Raw genomic sequence first — 20453 nt, 5'->3', positions numbered from 1 at the left:
CTACATCACTAGCTATTTTGTATTAAAATTATATTGCTGTGATGCTGTGGAATGCATATTAAGGATATACAATAGAAATTGAATGAAAATTTGAGACATTTTTCTGTTTTTTTTTTTTTTTCTATCGCGCCAACCTTCACCTTTTAAGGTTTTGGTTAGAGTCTGCCCCTACTATGTACCTATGTATTCGTTTCCGTGCGTATCATAGCATTTGTTCTCGATTAAAGATAGTAAAAATTAAATATGAAAACTACATATTTGCGTTAGCCTATTTGAAGTATGATTGACGCAGTATCTGTCTATGCGTCAATTTTTTTGGCCTATTCATGTCCGGATCTCCCGATCAAAATAGAGCTTCTAAAGGCATAACATGTGAGTGAGCTAGTCACATTGATGATTATAACACGCGTAAACAAACGTTACCCGCAGTGAGTGTAGGCCGCGACCGCAAACCTCCTGGCGATATTACGAAGTGGGAGAAACAAGTAAATGATTGATTGATTGCTTGCTTGCTTGATTTCTTAGCCCCTTGGCTCCCAGGCCAAATTCGCTGGTTTTATGTCGTGCTTGAACGTTGTATAGGTAGACAATAAAGATCAATAAATAATCGGATTAAGAATGAGTATATAAGGGGAACTTTGAAAGCAGTACCGGTAGCGGAGAAGATAAGGAGTGGTAGTAGGTTAGCGTGGTATGGGCATTTAATGGGGAGGGATGAATGCCATATAGGAAAAAGAATGTTAGGAATGAATGTTGATGGCCGGAGAGCGGATGGTAGACCCAAAAAACGATGGATGGATTGTGTGAAAGAGGATATGAGAAAGAAAGGAGTGAGTGCTGAGGTGACGAAAGATAGAGGAGAATGGAAGAGAAGAACATGTTGTGCTGACCCCACATAACGTGGGATAAGGGCAGGAGGAAGAAAAAACAATATTTTAGCTTGGTAATTGTTCTTTAAGTAAATAATTTTTCCGTGAACCCTTTACTCGAGTTAAAATCCGTATCCGTATTTTGATATAAACTCCGTTATTATGCAACGCTTAGACATGAAACTTAACCAATAGTGATATACACTTCAATTACGTCTGCCGATGTTTTGCACCTACTTTCTGACTCAAAAATAAACCCACCTTGCATGTGAAACATGCAAAAGACATAGGACTCCGATATAGCACTTAATAATAACGTTATGTTTTATACCACGCGAACGGCGGCGACAAAACAAGTATACGGCTCAGCTGATGATGGTCAAGTATGAACGCTTACAACTTTTCGCATTGACTCTTCAGATACTACAGTTACCTATTTATAGAACTCCATAGTATATTCCCTCTAGATGAGTTAATTCCATAGCCGTATTTCGTCAAAAGGATAAATTATCTGACCTCAGAAAACAAATGCGAAATCATAACTCAATGTTCGAAACTATTCCATCTAATATAGGTACATCGGAAGTCAAAGGGCAAAGTTGATCAATATCGGTCAGACTTATCCGTCGTGGTGAGACTTTGCAATAGGTAGTTGAGAAATTTGCCAACTGTTAGACGTAGTTGGTTGGTTGGCTGTGCGGTCGAACTTAGTTGGTATAGGCTTCCTTATCGGGCTATTAGTAAACTGTCAAGTTGATAGTCAAATAAGTTCGGTTTCCATAAATAATTATCAAGAGCTAACTTTAGATTAAATAGATTTTCGGAAACGTGAGACATGCAGAGCTATTTATTTACATACTTAGATATGTCATGAACTTAATAAACAACATAGTTAGGTGCAACCTACATTTTTGACTTACTTAGGCCCTCAGCAAATGGAGCGTAAGCGTAAGAATCGCGTAAGCGTATCGTATTAGGCGCGTAGAAAGAGAGCGCTACGAACAACTTCAAACAAGTCCGCACACGAAGCTTCGTCGTAGCGTAGCGTTTGCGATTTCTGTAGTCATTACGACAGGAGTAGCATAATACAGGCGTAAAAACAAAGCTTCTGACATATCAAGCAATAAAAAATCTTCTTCATCTGACGAGACCGTAAGATCGTAAATACTAGTATATCCGCCGAAGACATCTGACGCCAGCGACGCCATGATTTCAACCCATGCCCATAACTCTTACGCGTCTCATACTCGTAACGTTTTTACGATACGCTTACGCTTACGCTCCGTGTTTTGAGGGCATTAAAACGAATGATTTTCATTTATTAACATAACTTATTCCACAACAGTATTTAACTTTGTGAAACATTTTGATACAATGGTCAAGTTCAAAGAAACTTTAATTTAATCAGTTTGAAAACAAACCGCAATCACAATGGAGTTTATTCGGCTTCGCTGTTTGTGAACTAGTAACTAATTCAATTTTGTTTGTTCGTGGTCAGACTTTTTTTAGGTTTTTATAAGGGCCCGTATAGACGGACTGCAACCCGACTGCAACTTGTATGGGAACTGCACGCCGACGTTGCAGTTGGCGAGCAGTCGGCGTGCAGTTCCCATACAAGTTGCAGTCGGGTTGCAATCCGTCTGAATCGGCTCGAAAAGTTGCTATCAATTTCGAATTGATATTGTTCCGTTTCTGAATAATAACAACAACGGGATCCCAATAAGCACACATCTTGATAACATCTTGAGTTTTGATGTAATTCACATAGAAGTTGAATCCATTACGGTAGATTGAATTGACAGAATAAAAATCTAAACTACTTATAATAATTCCACGGCCGATTCAGCCACGGCGACTGCTATCAATTCCGTTGCTGTCTCTGGTGTGCTCGCAAATGGCTGAAGTAGCCGATCTTGTTACCAAAGGTTCGCGAACACTGCGGGCATGTGAGCACACCGTTTGTGTAATTATAGTGTATTGCCGCAGGTGATCTGGCTTTTATATCGTCGCGTTTGGCATGCAGCTCTGAGCGCCGACGCGATTCGAATTCAGCTACATTGGCTTTTATTGTAGCCCGCCACTCCGCTCGTATGTCTGCCTGCTGCTCCCATCGCAAGGGCTCCATACGACACTTTTTTATGTGCCGCTTAAGCCCTCGTAATACTCGTTTATATTACAAATATTACAATAACACAGCGTGCTACGTACGACGCTGCATGATAAGTAGGCATAAGGGTATATAAAGTGATTATAATTATGTAGAAACCACTTACAGCGCCCTGACAATTAAAACAATTCCCTTTCCGTGAAAGTCCTTAAGAGTCCGCAACAAGCTGCGCCGAATTTCACCTCCCCTTATAAACGGAGTTTCGTTCTCGTCAAAATTACGTGTTGGATTGTAATGAAACTTTGCACATACAAGGACATGAGTTATATATGCCTTTTTTTAATACTATGTCGGTGGCAAACAAACATACGGCCTTAATTAATACCTGTAATTAATTTACATAGCTCCAGCTTATAAAACAAATGAAATAGAGCAAAAACAAGAGCAATTTATTTGTAGTTTTACATGGATGTAAAATGTACAATGTGCGGTGCAATAAAGAATATTTACTTACAAGTTTTTTAATACTACGTGGTGGCAAACAAGCATACGACCCGCCTGGTGGTAAGCAGTCTCCGTAACCTATGTACGCCTGCAACTCCAGAGGAATTACATGCACGTTACCGATCCTAACACTCCGCACCCACGTTGAGCGCACTCGCACTCCGCACTCACGTTTTATATTAAAAACTTAAATTCGCTGTATTTTTTAACTATGGTATCTGAAGCTACATAAACTAATTACAGATATACATATACCTTATTGTAAGTACAAAGTTTCAGAGTATTCTAGCTAGTCGTTTAAAAATGAGAGCGTAACTACGTTTGTATGGAGAACCGAGCTTGCTGCGGACTTTTAACTCACATAATTCTCATAAACATTTCCGAGTGACATGCCTCAGTCCAAAAAGTGGCATTTTTCCTTAAAAAATGTTGAGGTATGTTGTAGAAAATATTCTACGAAGTAGTAACAAACATAATTCATTCATTAGCAGTTTTATTTATTTAGATAATAATTTCAATCACTACTATATACTCATAATATGACGACCGGTCTGGCCTAGTGAGTAGTGACCGCCATGTCGATGGTCCGAATTCGAATTCCGGTAAGGGCATTTATTTGTGTGATGAACACAGACATTTGTTAATGGAGTCACGGGTGTTTTCTATGTATATAAGTATGTATTTACCGTCGCCTAGTACCCATAACACAAGCTGTGCTTAGTTTGGGCCTAGGTCGATCTGTGTAAGATTGTCCCCATATATTTGTATCTCCTTGGATTTCATGGGCCTATTATATAAATCCCGGCCTTTTGATAGGCTTGCGTGGGGATAAAGATCCAACACGTAGACGCCCCTTGGAGAGCTTTAATGTCATATATAACGCCTGCTGCAGTGGCAGCATGGTTGCATTTTTATCGTTTGTCATTATGCTCGTCACTTTCGCACTTACATACTTGTTAGAACTTGACATGCATGGTGACAAATGATGAAGAGCCGACCATCTTAGCCCTTCACAGGCGCAAAAATAGACACCCATGAACCGGGCGCAGCAGTCATTCCTCAAATATTTATGATTTTTATAATATTATAAATGCGAAAGTAACTCTGTCTGTCTGTCTATTACCTCTTCACGCTTAAACCGCTAAACCGGTTTCGACTAAATTTTATAAATTTCAAAGGAAATAACTAACTTGTTATTGTTCTTAACTCTTGTAAAGTGTTAAAAGCAGTTCTTGTCATTTGAATGATGCTCTAGACGCCAATTTGGACCCCCAGCTTTGAAGATATGTTATAAAACTTTGTTTCTCACTGTTATTACGAGTTAATGTTAAGCTCCTACTTTAACACTTTCGTGTTAATTCGAGGTGACACACAGTGGTTCAGGTTGTATGGGAGGGCGGAATTAATTATTTTTATGAAAGGTGGGCGTTTTAACATTTATGAAATGTGGTTTTATCAATATAAATAGGTAAAATGAATAAAATAAATGAAACAAACATTAAAAAAAAATTATTATTTGTATTAAATTAATATAAAACATACTATAAAATACAAAATAATTAATAAATAAATTTGATAGTTTCATAATATTATCAAAGTAGGTGTAATAAATATAATATTATTATTTCTAGACTATAAAAAAATATAAAAAACACACTTTATTCATTATTCTTCAAAATAAATTGTTTTATTTCCTCATGGTATATCTCTGCTTTTTTTTGTTTTTATAATTATTACATAAAATAAGGTTAGAATCAGTAGATCTCTGTTTAAGAAAACCGTGTTGATAAGGACAGAATACATGTTTAAGAGAGGCGTACACCTTATTGTAAACCACGCGCTCCAGGATTTTGGCTATAAGACACAACTTAGATATTGGGCGATAATTCTCAACATTACTTCTATTGCCTTTCTTGTGGATGGGTGTAACAAAGGCAGATTTCCATAAGCGCGGCATGACTCCCTCTGAAAGTGATCTATTAAAGAGTATAGCTAGCGGTTGCGAAATACTTTCAGAGCAATTTACAAGGAAACACTGAAAGAAATGTTTGCATAACTGTAACAAACATTTTGGTTACTGTTTACACAAAAATTGGGACTTGCGAACTATGTGTTATATGTTACAAAACCGTGTTTGGCTATCAGTGTTCAGGTACTGGGTATACACTACAAAATAAGTTTTGTAAATTTATGCAAAGTTTATTTTCTTATAACCGTAGTTTAGTTATTTAGTAAAGTTACAAAACCAGTTCGGCTATTTATTTTTTTCAGTGAAACAGCTGGTAAATGATCAGGTCTGGCAGATGTACTAAGGTCAGTATGGAATCAAATAGAGTTTTATTTAATCAGTATGGAATCAAATAGAACTTTATTTACTCATTCAATTCCATTTCATGGGTAATTTAATGTACCTAAATGCCATTCGCTCGACAGAAGAACGCGGGTATCAAAAATACTAATATATGTCCGGGGCAAGGGACTATACCGTATTTTGTTGAAGAGAAGACTATTCGGAGAATTTATGGGAGTAAATCTGATATTTACCTGAAGAGCTTTTTCGTGTAAAGGGATCAAATTCCTACAGCCTTAAGTATACTATACATATTAGGGGACTTTTCTTACACAGATCAACCTAACCCGAAACTAAGCAAAGCTTGTACTATGGGTACTAGTGGACGATATACATATTTGTATGAATACGTAGAAAACACCCATGACTCGGGAACAAATATCTGTGTTCATCACACAAATAAATGCCCTTACCAGGAACCCAGGACCATCGGCATCATAGGCAGGGTCACTACCCACTAGGCCAGACCGGTCGTAAAAAATATATAAATTCTTATATTCTTGTGTACCCCGTGTGGATTTATGTACGAGTATCAACGAACCTGCCCGTGCATACATATACATGGATGAATGAATACAGATTCACTCAAGTTACTGATAACTTTATTGTTACTAACTGATAACTTTGTTTTCCGCTTACTGCTCCTACACTAGCTACTTTAGATTAAAACATATTATTATTAAGGTAGGGCACTCAAGGTCTATTAACGCATTGCTTATTATTACATAATTTTTTGTAAAAGACTGTTTGTTGCCTAAATAAATTAAAAAAAAAATATATATATATATATATTCTCTTTAAAACGGACAATTTATAAATTTTATGTGTGGGTGCTTTGATTTCTTAAATTACTTTTGTAAATCTTCAATGTTTTCTCAGGTTTCTTTATACCTGCCAATTCATTTTTAAGACAAGTAAAGTAATGACACAGTGTCCTAAAAAAAGTTCAGTTTTCACTCGAAAAATTCCGGAAAATGGCTGACCTGCTTTGTTTTAACTTTGAACGAAAGTAAGTAAAACAGAGCTTTGTAGAATTGTTCATTTTTATATCAAACACAAAGGTCTCATTAGTAGCGCACGTTTTTAATATTTTAAGGTAAGAATTAAAGGGGTTAAAACTTTTGGTTTCAAATTGGCGAAATTTCCTTTTGATCCTAATTCAAAATATTCTCGCAAAAAAAATACTATACAAAATAAACAAAAGCGCAAGCAAACGAATTTAGAAGTTAGGTACAGTCGAGGAAATTGATTCTTTAGTTTACGGTTCACTTTACATTGGACAGCTCTTAGCATAAGTATGTATGTATGGTGTTGCTGGCGTCCATAGGCTACGGTGACTGCTTACCATCAGGTGGGCCGTATGCTTGTTTGCCACCGTCGTGGTATAAAAAAAAAAATGTATAACAAAAATTACTTGAACCGCAAATTGCTAAAGAATCAATTTCCTCGACCTACTTATGATTCTTACATCTTTTAAAATTACAATTTAAATTCAGAATCACAATAAAAAGTTGAGTGCATTTAATATTACAATGAAAACATGAGTACATTTGAAGTCGGCGATTTGTTTCTGTCCACCCATTTAGTAATGTAATTATATATTTCTTTGAAATTAGTACAATCATCCGCGTGGCTCTAAACTCAGTTAAATTAATATAATGCAGTTCGTTCGTCGGCTTTAAACAAATTACGAAGAAAGAAAATATTTTCTTCCCGTGCTTAATATTCGTACTCCAGATTGGAATACACACAACATTGCATCGGAAAGTTCTCAGAAAAATATTTATTCTAGTAAATGGGTTCATGTCTTGACTTGAAACGTGCCTTAACATTCTTTACCCACCGTTGTCACGGCCAGAATGGAAATAAAGAATATCGTATGCGAGCAAAACCTTGAGTTTATTTGGCTCAAGATATATGTCACCCCATTTTTTATTGTAGCTTAAATGTACGTACGTTTGTTATAGGTACAGTCGACATAAAAGATAATGTTTACACTTTTGCACCTTATTCCTTTGTAATAAGGCGGAAAATGTAAACATATCTTTGACGTCCACTGTAGAGCGTACACGTGGCATCGTAGTACATTATATTTTATATTCATTCGCAAATCTTACCGAACTGGCATCTCTCGTTTTGTGTTTTGAATATTTGAATTTCAAGTCTTAGCGACATTGGAAATTGGACTTGAAATTCATTACGCGATTATGGTAAACAATTGAATATGTTTCGAATGTCGTTTACGATTGTTATACATGGTTGGGCTTGGGCAGCATTGTCGAATGGCCTAATTCTCTTAACTTAAGCCAAAGATAATTTATTAGTGTAAAGGCGAACTCAGGACTAAAACTCCTAGAACATATGGCTATTTGACCCATGTTTTTTCACTGATATGTTATATATTAAATATCAAACGGTACCGCGATCTACTCGAGTATAGCCCAAGGGTCGGTTAGGGTCAGCAACGCGCATGTAACTCCTCTGGAGTTGCAGGCGTACATAGGCTATGGAGACTGCTTACCATCAAGCAGGCCGTATGCTTGTATGCCACCGACGTAGTATAAAAAAACGTATATCGCCATCTATTGGAACATAATTTGTCTTGATTTTTCGAGGCACGTTTTTGCTTACACTTTAATTATCTTATACGGAGTTATATATATCTTTGCTTAAGCGTAACGCAATCGGATGCTATAATTTAGCTTAGCTTACTAATAATTACAAAATGTTTTGTGTATATCTGAACAGACGGAGTGTTTACCATTTACCATCCATGCACCACTAAATCACCTTGTTTTGTTTAAGTGTATCGGCAGATTTTATTTTACTGTATGTTTAAATACCCTCTATATTTTTAGTTCTTTCGCTAATTTCATGCAAAATAAATGTATTTGTATAGCTTTAAGTTCTCATGTAAGTGAATTGTCAAATTCTTAGTGAGAAATAAAGAATCTTAAACCTATAATGTGTAAAAACCCGAGGTTCGACATTTTTCACCCTATAACTTTGCCAAATTAATGTCCACTTTCTTCCTCACTAAACGCATTTCAGTACTTTTTCTTAGTGTATGGTTCTGTTTTAGCGGTTTCGAAACAGTAAATTTGCCGAGTCCTAGCCGCCAATTTCCTCTCTTGATGTTGTTATTTTTAGGGTTCCGTACCCAAAGGGTCAAACGGGACCCTATTACTGAGACTTCGCTGTCCGTCCGTCCGTCCGTCCGTCTGTCACCAGGCTGTATCTCATCAACCGTGATAGCTAGACAGTTGAAATTTTCACAGATGATGTATATCTGTTGCCGCTATAACAACAAATACTAAAAACAGAATAAAATAAATATTTAAGGAGGGGCTCCCATACAACAAACATATTTTTTTGCCGTTTTTATAAATAATGGTACGGAACCCTTCGTGCGCGAGTCCGACTCGCACTTGGCCGGTTTTTTTAAACATTTTTACACAGTTTCATAAAACCATATTAACGATAGCTATGCCTCTTCATTTGATATTTTTTTTTATTTATATTTTATTATAAAAGTTCGAAAACGCGAACAATTCCATACTTTTAACCCTAATAACAATTATAAAATCGCCAAATGGACATATAATTTGGCCATGGAATTTATATGTAAAAATAATTTATTTTAATGGGGAAAGGCCGTTTCGTGCGGGTGGGTGTCCACACCTCTTAATACTGACAACAAACCTCTTGTTTCAGCCGCTGTAGTGGTAGCGTTCTTCGTGTGCTGGGCTCCCTTCCACTTCCAACGGCTTTTCTACATCTACGGGAAAGCCACCCCTCACTTCTCGACCATCAACGAGTACCTATTCTTCGTGGCTGGCGGACTGTACTACGTGTCGGCCACTGTCAACCCTATACTCTATAATGTCATGAGCCATAGGTAAGTCTTTTTACATCATCATGATTATTGATAGGTCTATTTACCAGGAGGTTTCTTTTCTTCTTTTATCTATCAAAGCACTAAGGTAAGATAAGTAATAACATCTAAGGGCTAAACACACAAACACACGATGCGACTTTGTGTCGTGGCACGATGCGACGTCGTGTCGTCGCACGATGCGATGTCGTGTCACATTGCGACGTTGTGTCATGGAAATCTACGATGTGACATTGTGCTGGATGCCATAACGTTGAAATGTAAAAAAAATCGCTGTTAGTCAATTCCTGCTGCTAAATATCAAGATAGCAGAAAAAAGAGAACGAGACACAGACAATAATATTTATGGTTTACGTCGTAGACTTCCCCGACACGACGTCGCATCCTGTAGCTAATTGTATTTCGGCCTTAAAATTGAGTCATCAATTATAAATGTATGAACTCTATGAACGAGTGATTCACCCGCACGGCGTCACTTTCGCTACCCACTTCAAAATTAATTTAGAATATTTTTTTATAAATATATTATATATATCGATGTCTAAGTACCCTTAACACAAGCCTTATTGAGCTTACTGTGGGACTTAGTCAATTTGTGTAATAATGTCCTATAATATATTTATTTATTTAGAAAGTCGTAATTAAAATTATACCTTTACAATTTGCTCCCCACAGTTCTGAACGGAGCATGTGAATGCCTCTAAACTACTTAACAAACATAATTATCAACAAATTGCAAACCTATATTGGACGCCCTTTGCATTCCTCATTCCAACTTGGTCCTTTGCCTTTCACATAGTTCAAGACACGAGGTATCTCAGCTGAATACAAAGTATTGCAGGTAGTTTGACCTTGATAACTTTGTTATAAAGTCTGTTTTTGCTTGATCCACGTGTAAAGTTTCCTCTGTATTTGAGCATGGGTAAAGAAACTAATAAACTGATGCTGGAACCCTAAATTTGCCAAATGAAGTATGGATAGAGCGTGAAAGCGGCTATGAGTGGGGCAAATTCTTTATTGGTCAGTTCAAATTTTAAAAAAGAAAGTTAACGAAAGAAGAAATGTTTATTCGGGTAATTCCAAAAGAAATAAACACAAAAAATGGCGGATAATTCCGAAAAGGAACTCTTATTACAAGATTTACAACAAAATTTGAACGATATTTAAATGATTTTCGGGATTACCTAACTTCCGAAACTACCCGAATACACCTTAAACGAAAGTTAACATTTTTGCCCCGCCAAATCCTCTCCCATGACCGCAATCAACTAAGTTATCGGTTCTTTTATCTAATATAAATCGAGTTAATGGACAAAAAATGCTAAGCGATTCCAGTACAGTCGGTGCTCCAGATTTGAGAGATATACTACAACATGAAAAAAAACAATATTATATAATCTCTCACTTTATACTTAAGCTTAAACTTCATAAAGATCTTCGTAACACGAAACCGTCACAAAAATCGATTATAAATCGAATTGCACAGCGATACTGCATGAAACATCGCAGTGTACAACACTAGTGGCTCAAAATCGACAGAATATGAGAAAATCCCTCCTACCATGCAACTAAACGATGTACAAAAGTATCGTTTGTTTGCTGTCCATTGCGACCTACAAATAAAATTCCTTTAGTGATGCATCAAATATAAGCCGTAATGGATGGCGTACGTCGTAAAGACACTATCTTTTCACTATCTTGGTAGAAACGTCACGACATCATTACAAATTGAAAATAAATGATTTTAAATTAAATAAGGCGATTATTTAATACCAAAATTGCTTACTTATGAAAAGAAATGTCACCTTTCACACGACTAAATTATGCTACAATGAGGCATTTTGTTGCGTGGCAACAAACGTCTGACACTTGGGATGTCATGAGCACCACTGAGCGAGAAGTAGTGCACTTTACTCCTTAAAAACACGCGCAAGCCTTGTACTGGCGGTATCTAGTTAATCCTACACATTCTTTACGATGGTAAAAAAATTGAAAAAAATTATGTTCCAAACACGACTCTTCTACCCCCATACCTACCCCAATCGTTTATTCTGTTTACTAGCAATAACGTAATTATTACATTACTTTGATTTGGAAAAAATACAATTTTGCGTTTCCATGGATTCTAGAACCACAGTATGCTACCAAAATTCCTAATACTAATTATAAGACAAAGAATACCTATCTACCCACATATGGGTTATTATTAGGTTACCCTACATATACAACAGTGCTTAGTGTCCTTAATGTAACCCACTTATAATTCCTATTAACTTGTTAATCTCCCTCTCTAAGACCTACACCAATAATATTAGCCGAATTATTTTTAGCCTAACTTTTATGAAACTTTCCAAAGACATTGGAATATGTATGAGAGCAACATCTTGTGACTTTGTTATGGAAAAAGGGGATATTAGTTAGGCCACAGATGACTATCTGATATAATCTATACGAGTATTCACATTACGAGGTCCGAAAATTATACAGGCGAATACAATCTTCAACAAAATAATATTTAAACAAAACGGTGTTTCTTTTTAAAAGCGGTGGTGGCCGAGTGGATATGACGTCCGAATTTCAATCCGGAGGTCGCGGGTTCAAATCCTGGCTCGTACAGTCAGCATCAAAAGTAGCGGATCAAATAACGTTTCATAAGTATCTACCATTCTGTAACAGCTTAACAAAAAGTGATGTCTTTAATATAGAACAACTAAGACTGTAAAAGATATACTTTTGAGCGTGAATTTTCGAAATTTATCTATGTTAGGAAAAGTTATCCGGAATATCAGATACTTTTGGGGCGTTGTTTCATCCGCTACTTTTGATGCTGACTGTACCAATGAGTTTTTCGGAACTTATATATGGTCATTTGATGATTATCATTAGCGTTTTGGTGAAGGAAAACATAGTGAGGGTGAGGAAACTTGCATACGTCCGCGAATAAATTCTAAGGTGTATGTGAAGTCCCCAACCCGTATTGGGCCAGCGTGGGGACTATAGCCCAAACCCTCTCGCGCATGTGGGACGTATATAGCCAGCGACTGTAGCACGGTCGCATTTTTTTCACTTGTCACTCTGCCTGTCGCGTTCTAACAAATATGTAAGTGCAAAAGTGACAGGCATTATAGTGACAAGTGATAAAAATACAACCGTGCTAGAGCCGCTGATTTTTTTAAATAATATAAATAGAACCGACTTCACGAAACAGTTTATAACAATCCATTTATGGTCTTGATAAGTTCTCTCGATTTCTTCATGATCCACATTATTATGCCCAGTAGGGCTAAGATGGTCGAAGCTTTATCATTTGTCACCATGCCTGTCATTTAGATATTATATTGATATTACAATGTAGGTTTAAATTGGCCTTCAGTACCCTGAAGGCCACACAACAACCAATTATTATTACGTACCCGTAATAATAATACGTATAGGGTAAATAAATAAATCAATATTATGGGACATTATTACACAAATTAACTAAGTCCCACAGTAAGCTCAATAAGGCTTGTGTTGAGGGTACTTAGTAAACGATATATATAATATATAAATACTTAAATACATAGAAAACACCCATGACTCAGGAACAAATATCCGTGCTCAACACACGAATAAATGCCCAGGATTTGAACCCGGGATCATCGGCTTCATAGGCAGGGTCTCTACCCACTAGGCCAGACAGGTCGTCAAATGTAGTAGGTAACCTTAGCACATAGTTTCTAAATTTCAGAACAGCTGGAGACAAGGCCGTATATCAACAAAATAGATCTTTACACATGAAGGCATAGTATAATAGGCTTTTATGCTTGAAACCTTAAGCTGCTTTATCTTGAACAAATTTAAGTTATTATGTATATATGTATGTATATACTTTATTGTACATAGAAATAAAAACACGAAAAACACAGTTACAGAGTAAATTAAATACAACAACAGCGAACTTATCCCTGTATGAGATCTCTTCCAGTTAACCTTTGAGAAAATGAGTAAAACAGAAGTAACGGTGAATGAATGATAAACACAAACAAAAGTGTACAATTATTGAAATTAATGAAATGCACGTTTTGAATACACATTGATACAAATATACATAGATAGAAAAATAACCATACATATATATCTTACATAAATAAATAAAAAACAATATATAATATAAATAGATATGAATACGAACCAGAAAAGTAAAGGAAATTAAAAAAGTAGAAGTATTCAATGGAACTAGGAAGTCGTAACCAAAGTATCGGAAAGCCACAATTTTTTAAGCCTCCCCTTGAGTGATGCTACAGATTGTGATTGCCTCACGGATACCGGAATCTCGTTCCATAACTTAACGGCATGGACAGTAAATGATTTCTTGTATGTACGCGTCGTTATGGAAGGAATTGTGAGTGAAAGATTGGTGATTTATATTATAGCACTCATTATATGTATTGTTAACAAAATTTAACTAATTTTATCCATTTTTAGTGCTTATAAATGTACCTTCAATAAAGGGCATCGAAAATCGATCCAATTAGGGACCGAATAAGCTTAGTTCAGTAGACTTATTTCGTAGGTAAGTAACTCGAGTGCCTCCGATGGGGTACCTACGTAATTGGATTTTACGGAGTCTTTCAGTGATTGATGCCCTTAAGGCGCTATTACACTAGCGATTTGCGAGCGATGGATGGATGTATGTCCTACGATCCCTCCCTGGAGGGAGGTAGGAGTGGCCGTGTCCGCCTTTCAGCTGCGACGGATGTTGCGGGTCAATCTTCGTCAATTTGAGTGTGATGGTGTTGGCCAGCTCTTCGCTACTGATCGTTACCCAACCCCTAGCCTGGTGATACCGTTTGAGCAGGGCCAGGTTTTAAGGCCGCGGTGATGGCGACCAGTAGCTTAGCTGGCGTGTGCGGCGTGTTGGATAGGCTATATCTGAGTGTGTTGGGCTTGCTGGAGCTTTGCTACTTAGGAGGGCTCTAGGCAAGTCCCGAGCCCACCTCTCTGGAGGTCAGGTGTTATGATGCGGCGCGATGTCTGTCTGGCTACGGAGATGCTCGTGGCCGGCGTTGTCCGCGCGGTCAAACATGGACCGCGCGATACTCTTGATGAACTCCTCCAGGCCACGCAACTTCAGTGTCTCAGTGAGGGCTGCGTTGCTGTTTGCAAGCGAGTTGAAAGCGAGGCGAGTGCGCAACGGTATCGCCGCGAGCGCGCAACGTGTTCGCCGCGAGTGCGCAACGGTCGTGTTCACCGCGAGTGCGTAACAATTTCGCTCACATCCCAGTTTATCAGTACGCAGCGAAATCGTTGCGCACTCGCGGCGATACCGTTGCGCACTCGCTTCTAAGTCTTCGAACTCGTTGCGCACTCGCGGCGAACTCACTGGGCGCTACCTCGCTTTCAACACGCTAGTGTAATAAGGTCCTTAGATGTTCTTGTCTATTGACGGATGAATGATCTCCCAGTAAAGTTTAGTTGAGTTGGGTTTTGGCACTACATCATGTGGGTCTAGTGCAACTTTTGGTCAGCTAATACTTGAAGAAGTCTCGAAAAGCGACTTTGGCGTAAGTTTAATTTGCTTTGTCGTCAAAACTTTAGCAATACATTTAAAAGTTCGTCTAGTCCAACTTTTGATAGTCATTTGGTGCTAAAAGAAATCTCGAAAAGGGCCATTTTTGCATACCTAAGTTAAATCCATTGCTTTGCTGTCAAGACTTTAGATTAAGTAAGATTTTAAGAGCCTGGCTCTTGTCGGTGGAGTAATTCGCATTCCGTTTTTCGTTCTTCCACTGTTTTGAGCTCCTGATACGTCATCGTCACTACGTTGATTTTCTCTTGAGTTTTGTCCAAAAATGCATGTCTCTGCCTCGCCTTTTTTTCTATTCTCCCTTCGATTATAGTCTTTATGTAAGTATCGTGCCGTATCAGGCGCCCCAACATGTTTCCCCTTTTGTTTTCAATCATTCTCAGCAGAGATCTCTTCACACCTACCAAATCTAATACTTCCGTGTTTGTTTTCCTCTTTTTCCTTCCGTTCTTCTAGGAACCTAAGACTTTAGCACTAGATTTAATAATTATATCTACTTTATTAAATTATAGAAACCGGACCTAATCGCGTATTAAGTTTTAAATTACTTCCGACGTTTCGAGAACAGCGTTGTCCCCGTGGTCTCGGAGTAGACTGGCTAAAGTTGACATCAACATCTTCTAGCCGCGCGAGTTTTTAGAACTACCCGCACTTGGTCTTGTTTAATAAATTGAAATTTATCCGCACTAGGGATGTTGCCCTGTCGACACACAACACTAACGATATTCGATTTTTCGACTTTCGATATTCGTTTCCGCTTACATATACTAATGACTGAATTCCATGTGGATGAGAAATTGCATTTATTTAAATTGCAATGGCTTCCCGCACTTTTCTGCTGTAGAAATGGAAACTTAATACGGGGTTATGTCCCATTTCTATAATTTTATAATGTGTGATTAATCGTGAAAGTTTAAATCAGAGTTTTACATATAAAAAAAAGTTATTAAAATGCACTTATTAAAATCTAACGACACAAGCTACTTATACTAAGAATCCTACAATGTCTTTTTTATTTATTAGATATAAGATATTAATATATTGTTCTTTTTCTCTGAACTCCCCATTGGCACACAAACCACCTCAAAGTTTTGCCTAGTATTAAATTCTAGACTGTACCTAACTTGTTTGTTTATTCAATAAATTAAAAAAAACATATTATTTGTCTTAATGGAAAGTTAGCTCAAAGTTACAGTTACCTAGTTAGAAATATAATGGATCCACTCATCTCATATCGTAGTAGAATGTGCGTGGGACACTAAATAAGGTCATTAAAAATGTATCAGCCGCAGCCCACCTCAGCCATGGAATATGATCTTGTAAATGCGTTGCCTCATACATAATCAACATTGTCTTACTAATCATAATCCTATGATTAAACAAGATAAATGGGGACTAAATCTAGCGTCATTAACCCTGTGCCCTTTGGAAATTCTTATCAATTAATATGCAGTCAAATTTGATCGATCGATTGACCCTGCGTTCGTTGCCATGTGTGCAAAAAATACGCCTGATAAATTATCGTTACCCCGTAATTACCGGCCCGAGGTGATTGACTATTCAATTTTAAATTTGTAACAAAATCTAGTTAAATATATAAGCAAATTATCACAATATATTGGACACAAAAAAATGAAATTGATAAATATTTTTTTATTGCCTTGATATTGAATCGATCACACTTCTAGGCTTGTTAATCCATACGTCTCCTCTACATCGTCAGGTACCTAGTTGGTTACTAAGTCCTGTTACCAGAATTTTCACGGAGATAATGAAATAATGATTTTTAATGTATACAGTTGTAAAGCTTGTTTATAAATGAATAGCTTACAATACAATCTGATAAACATTGTTGTTTTGGTTTTGCAGGTTTCCTTAATTATATCACTCGGAAAAATAGCGTAAAAAAAAACACGTCAAAAGTACGCTCCCTTTTCATGTAATTTTTAAATGCTATTTATTTCTATTCATATTAAAGATATATCAGCCTTGCACAATTCGATAGCTTGATTATTCATCTTTAATTTAATATATAGTTGACGTCGATTTCTTTGATTAGCTTCATAGTCTACAGTTTCCCAAACCTGCCTCCTGCACTATTGTCTAAATCTACGTTTACGTTTTCGTGCGAAACTGAAAAATATGCTATGTTTGGAGGGGAATATTTTAGGTAAATACTAGTGAAAAATTAAAAAAATGGTCACAAAATTTGCGGTAATATAGAGGCCTCATTAAAACAAGGAATTGAATCTTCTGGCAATGTTTCAAAATTGCATCTGTATCTAGCACAGTTTTGTAAAGCATAATATTCATAAATTGACCACGTGTTTAATACGTCTTCAGGCAATCTGGAGCTTTCCAAGAATTCCCATAAATCCATCTGAATTTGACATTATTATATCACGTTTTGATCATTATTATCATTACAAAATAAGCATCAACCTGTGCTTAAACTTTTTTTCATTTTAAGTTTTATATTTAATATATCTGTTGCTATAAGCATATCTTTTGCGCATCCCTTTACAGTCCTGATTTAGTTTAGATACATGATTGAGACAATTAACAGGGTGCGTTGCCAACATGCCAATCGTTGACGCTCCGTAGCGAACGAAACACAACTGCCACAGTCGCACTAATGTCAACAAAATTAATTTTATGCCAAAAATGCCTTACATTATTTTAGGTTAGAACTAATACTCTTTAAACTGCTGGATCGATTTCTATTAAATGTAGCAAGGACCACCGCAAGAAAACTCGCATTCACGTAAAAAATACGCATCGAAATTGGTCCATCCGTTGGAGAGCTACAATGCCACAGACAAACAGCCATTGACTAAACATATTCTCCTCTCTTTTTGCGTCGGGGATAAAAATTAACTACCTATTTACCTATATTTATTACAATTTGTGTAAGAATGTCCAGTATTTATTTATTTATTAAATTCAAAGAGTAAAGGTACATTTCCAATTTCGTTGTACCGGTTGGAAAAGTAAATAAAGGTGCATTGGGGTAATTTCGCAAGCGGGATAATTTAGAAAATTGCAGATTATATTTAAACTAGTATCATTTTTAATATAGTTACACTAAGCAAGAATCCTTTTGTAGGCCTAAGCACAGTAGGGGCGCAACAGTATCTCGCCCGTAGCCGTCTTGTTCTAACTGTATTAATTAGAGAGGGAGGGTAGTCTGTGTTGCAGGCGTGATACCGTCGCGCCACTCCTGTGTAGGCTGTCTGGCTACTCTGACTTAATACAGTCGCCGTCAGATATATCGGAGCCGCCATGGTGCTCAAAAATATCTTAACATACACTTTAAGTTCTTGATACTTGAGACTGGACACGCTGGCTTCGTCTTACGGCTCTGAAGCCCGGGACTACCGCGGACCAGGCCCAGACCAGCAAATACGCGTTCTTGACGAATGAGTATGAGTTTGCGGCGCTTGCAATGGAAACGTTAGGTCCGTGGTCGTCCGACATCAAAATTTTTGTCAAAGAAGTTCAGCTGATAGGCATCTCGGGCGATCATAGGGCTGGCGCTTTCTTTGCTCGGAGGCTAAGTCTGGCGGTGCGGAGGGGTAACGCCGCCAGCGTTCTTGCGACCATGTCGGATGGAAGTGATTTGGAGGAGATCTTTGATCTTAGTTTTAAGTTGTTTTGTGTTAGCATAAACTCAATTTACTTGCTTTTTATTTCGTATGAAAATATATATATAATGTGAAATCTATATATATACCTTGAGACTTTTTTCAGATATTATAGATTAGCAATTTACAAAATTACCCTGCTTTCGAAGTTACCCCAACGCACCTGACTTATTTCTATTTCTAGTTTCTTGCGTGGGGTTTTATGACGTCATATTACCTAAACGTCCACCGCGATTTTTATAAACGACCTGCCGTTTCGTTTATCTTAATCCCCGAGATGATAGATGTGCGGTCAATGTAATGAACACTTGCACAATTTTGGACCTTACTCCTATGGCATTACGTTTCAATATTAACAGGTGTTAATAAGGATTAATATGACGTGCGCGAATGAGGTGTTTCTAATCGCGAAAAACATAATTATAGATAGTTTAGATCTATATAACATTGTATACCTATAGGTAATTAAATAATGTATTTATTCTTGTTTGACTACTGTAGCAACAACAAATGAAATGACAAAAAAAATAATTAAAATGTAAAAGTACTTAAAGACAATTTAAAGAAATATAACAAAAACACGCTTTTGTGAATGATAAGGATCGGGTATTCGCTACGTGGGCGACTGTCAAGACACCTAGCATCCGCAAATCACTACATTAAAAAAAACGCCCCCAAACTCAAAAACGACTGAACAGATTTTCATCTATTTGTTACCTATCGATAGAACGATTTTTGAGGATATCGATAGGTAACAACTAGATGAGCGATAGCGAATCTATGTTCTTCGTGATTTTTTTTTTCGCTTTATTTCGTTTTTTTAATATAAACTGGAGCTATATAAACTAATTACAGGACTAGATATACCTCATGTCAATATGTGCAAAGATTAATTACAATCCAACACGTAGTTTTAAAATGAGAACCAAAAACCGTTTTATAGGTGAAATTCGTCCGAGCTTGCCGGGGACTCTTAAAGGCTTATCGAATATATAATTATTAATATATGTTCGATATATCGATATTTTTTTATATATAAAAGGTAATTTAAAGTCAAGAGGGAAAAGATGACGATACATTTAATAACATCATACCCCCTAGCATGTCTTGCCTAGACATAATATGTCAAATGTCAACGTAAGTGCTAGGGTCGCAACTTTGTACATTTTAATGTTGCTACATTAATAGCAACTTGATTTGTATTAGTAGATTGTTAACCAAAGGATGAAATGGTGCCTTTCATCCAAGTTATACACTCTACTTACTTTTCGTATCAAATGCGAGGAAACTAAACAACACAGGGCAAATTTGATTTGATAGACCTACCTATGGCCAGGATTTTTCCATAAGCCTTACTTGCAATTGGAGATTTGGCATGTGTAGCGAAAACCATTTAGATTGCAATATGTATGAGAACACACATACTTACTTATATTTGAACAATCCGCATTAATTTTAAAATGATTTGTATATTATCGTATGAAAAGCGTTTTTGCCTCTTACTTTTTTTTACCT

At 36.9% G+C, this 20453-nt stretch overlaps 1 protein-coding gene across 1 annotated transcript in view; it reads left to right on the top strand.

The window, feature by feature from the left end:
- LOC133525349 (neuropeptides capa receptor-like) overlaps nucleotides 1-20453 on the top strand; it is a 146549-nt gene that overhangs the window by 113864 nt on the left and 12232 nt on the right. The window contains exon 6 of the mRNA XM_061861633.1: nucleotides 9545-9728. Within this exon, the coding sequence (XP_061717617.1) occupies nucleotides 9545-9728 (184 nt within the window). The remainder of the gene's footprint in view (nucleotides 1-9544; nucleotides 9729-20453) is intronic.

The sequence above is a fragment of the Cydia pomonella genome, chromosome 14 (genome assembly GCF_033807575.1).
Source record: "Cydia pomonella isolate Wapato2018A chromosome 14, ilCydPomo1, whole genome shotgun sequence".
NCBI classification, from domain to species: Eukaryota; Metazoa; Arthropoda; class Insecta; order Lepidoptera; family Tortricidae; genus Cydia; species Cydia pomonella.
The sequence above is the reverse complement of the archived record's forward strand: the minus strand, read 5'-3'. Positions and strand labels throughout refer to the sequence as shown.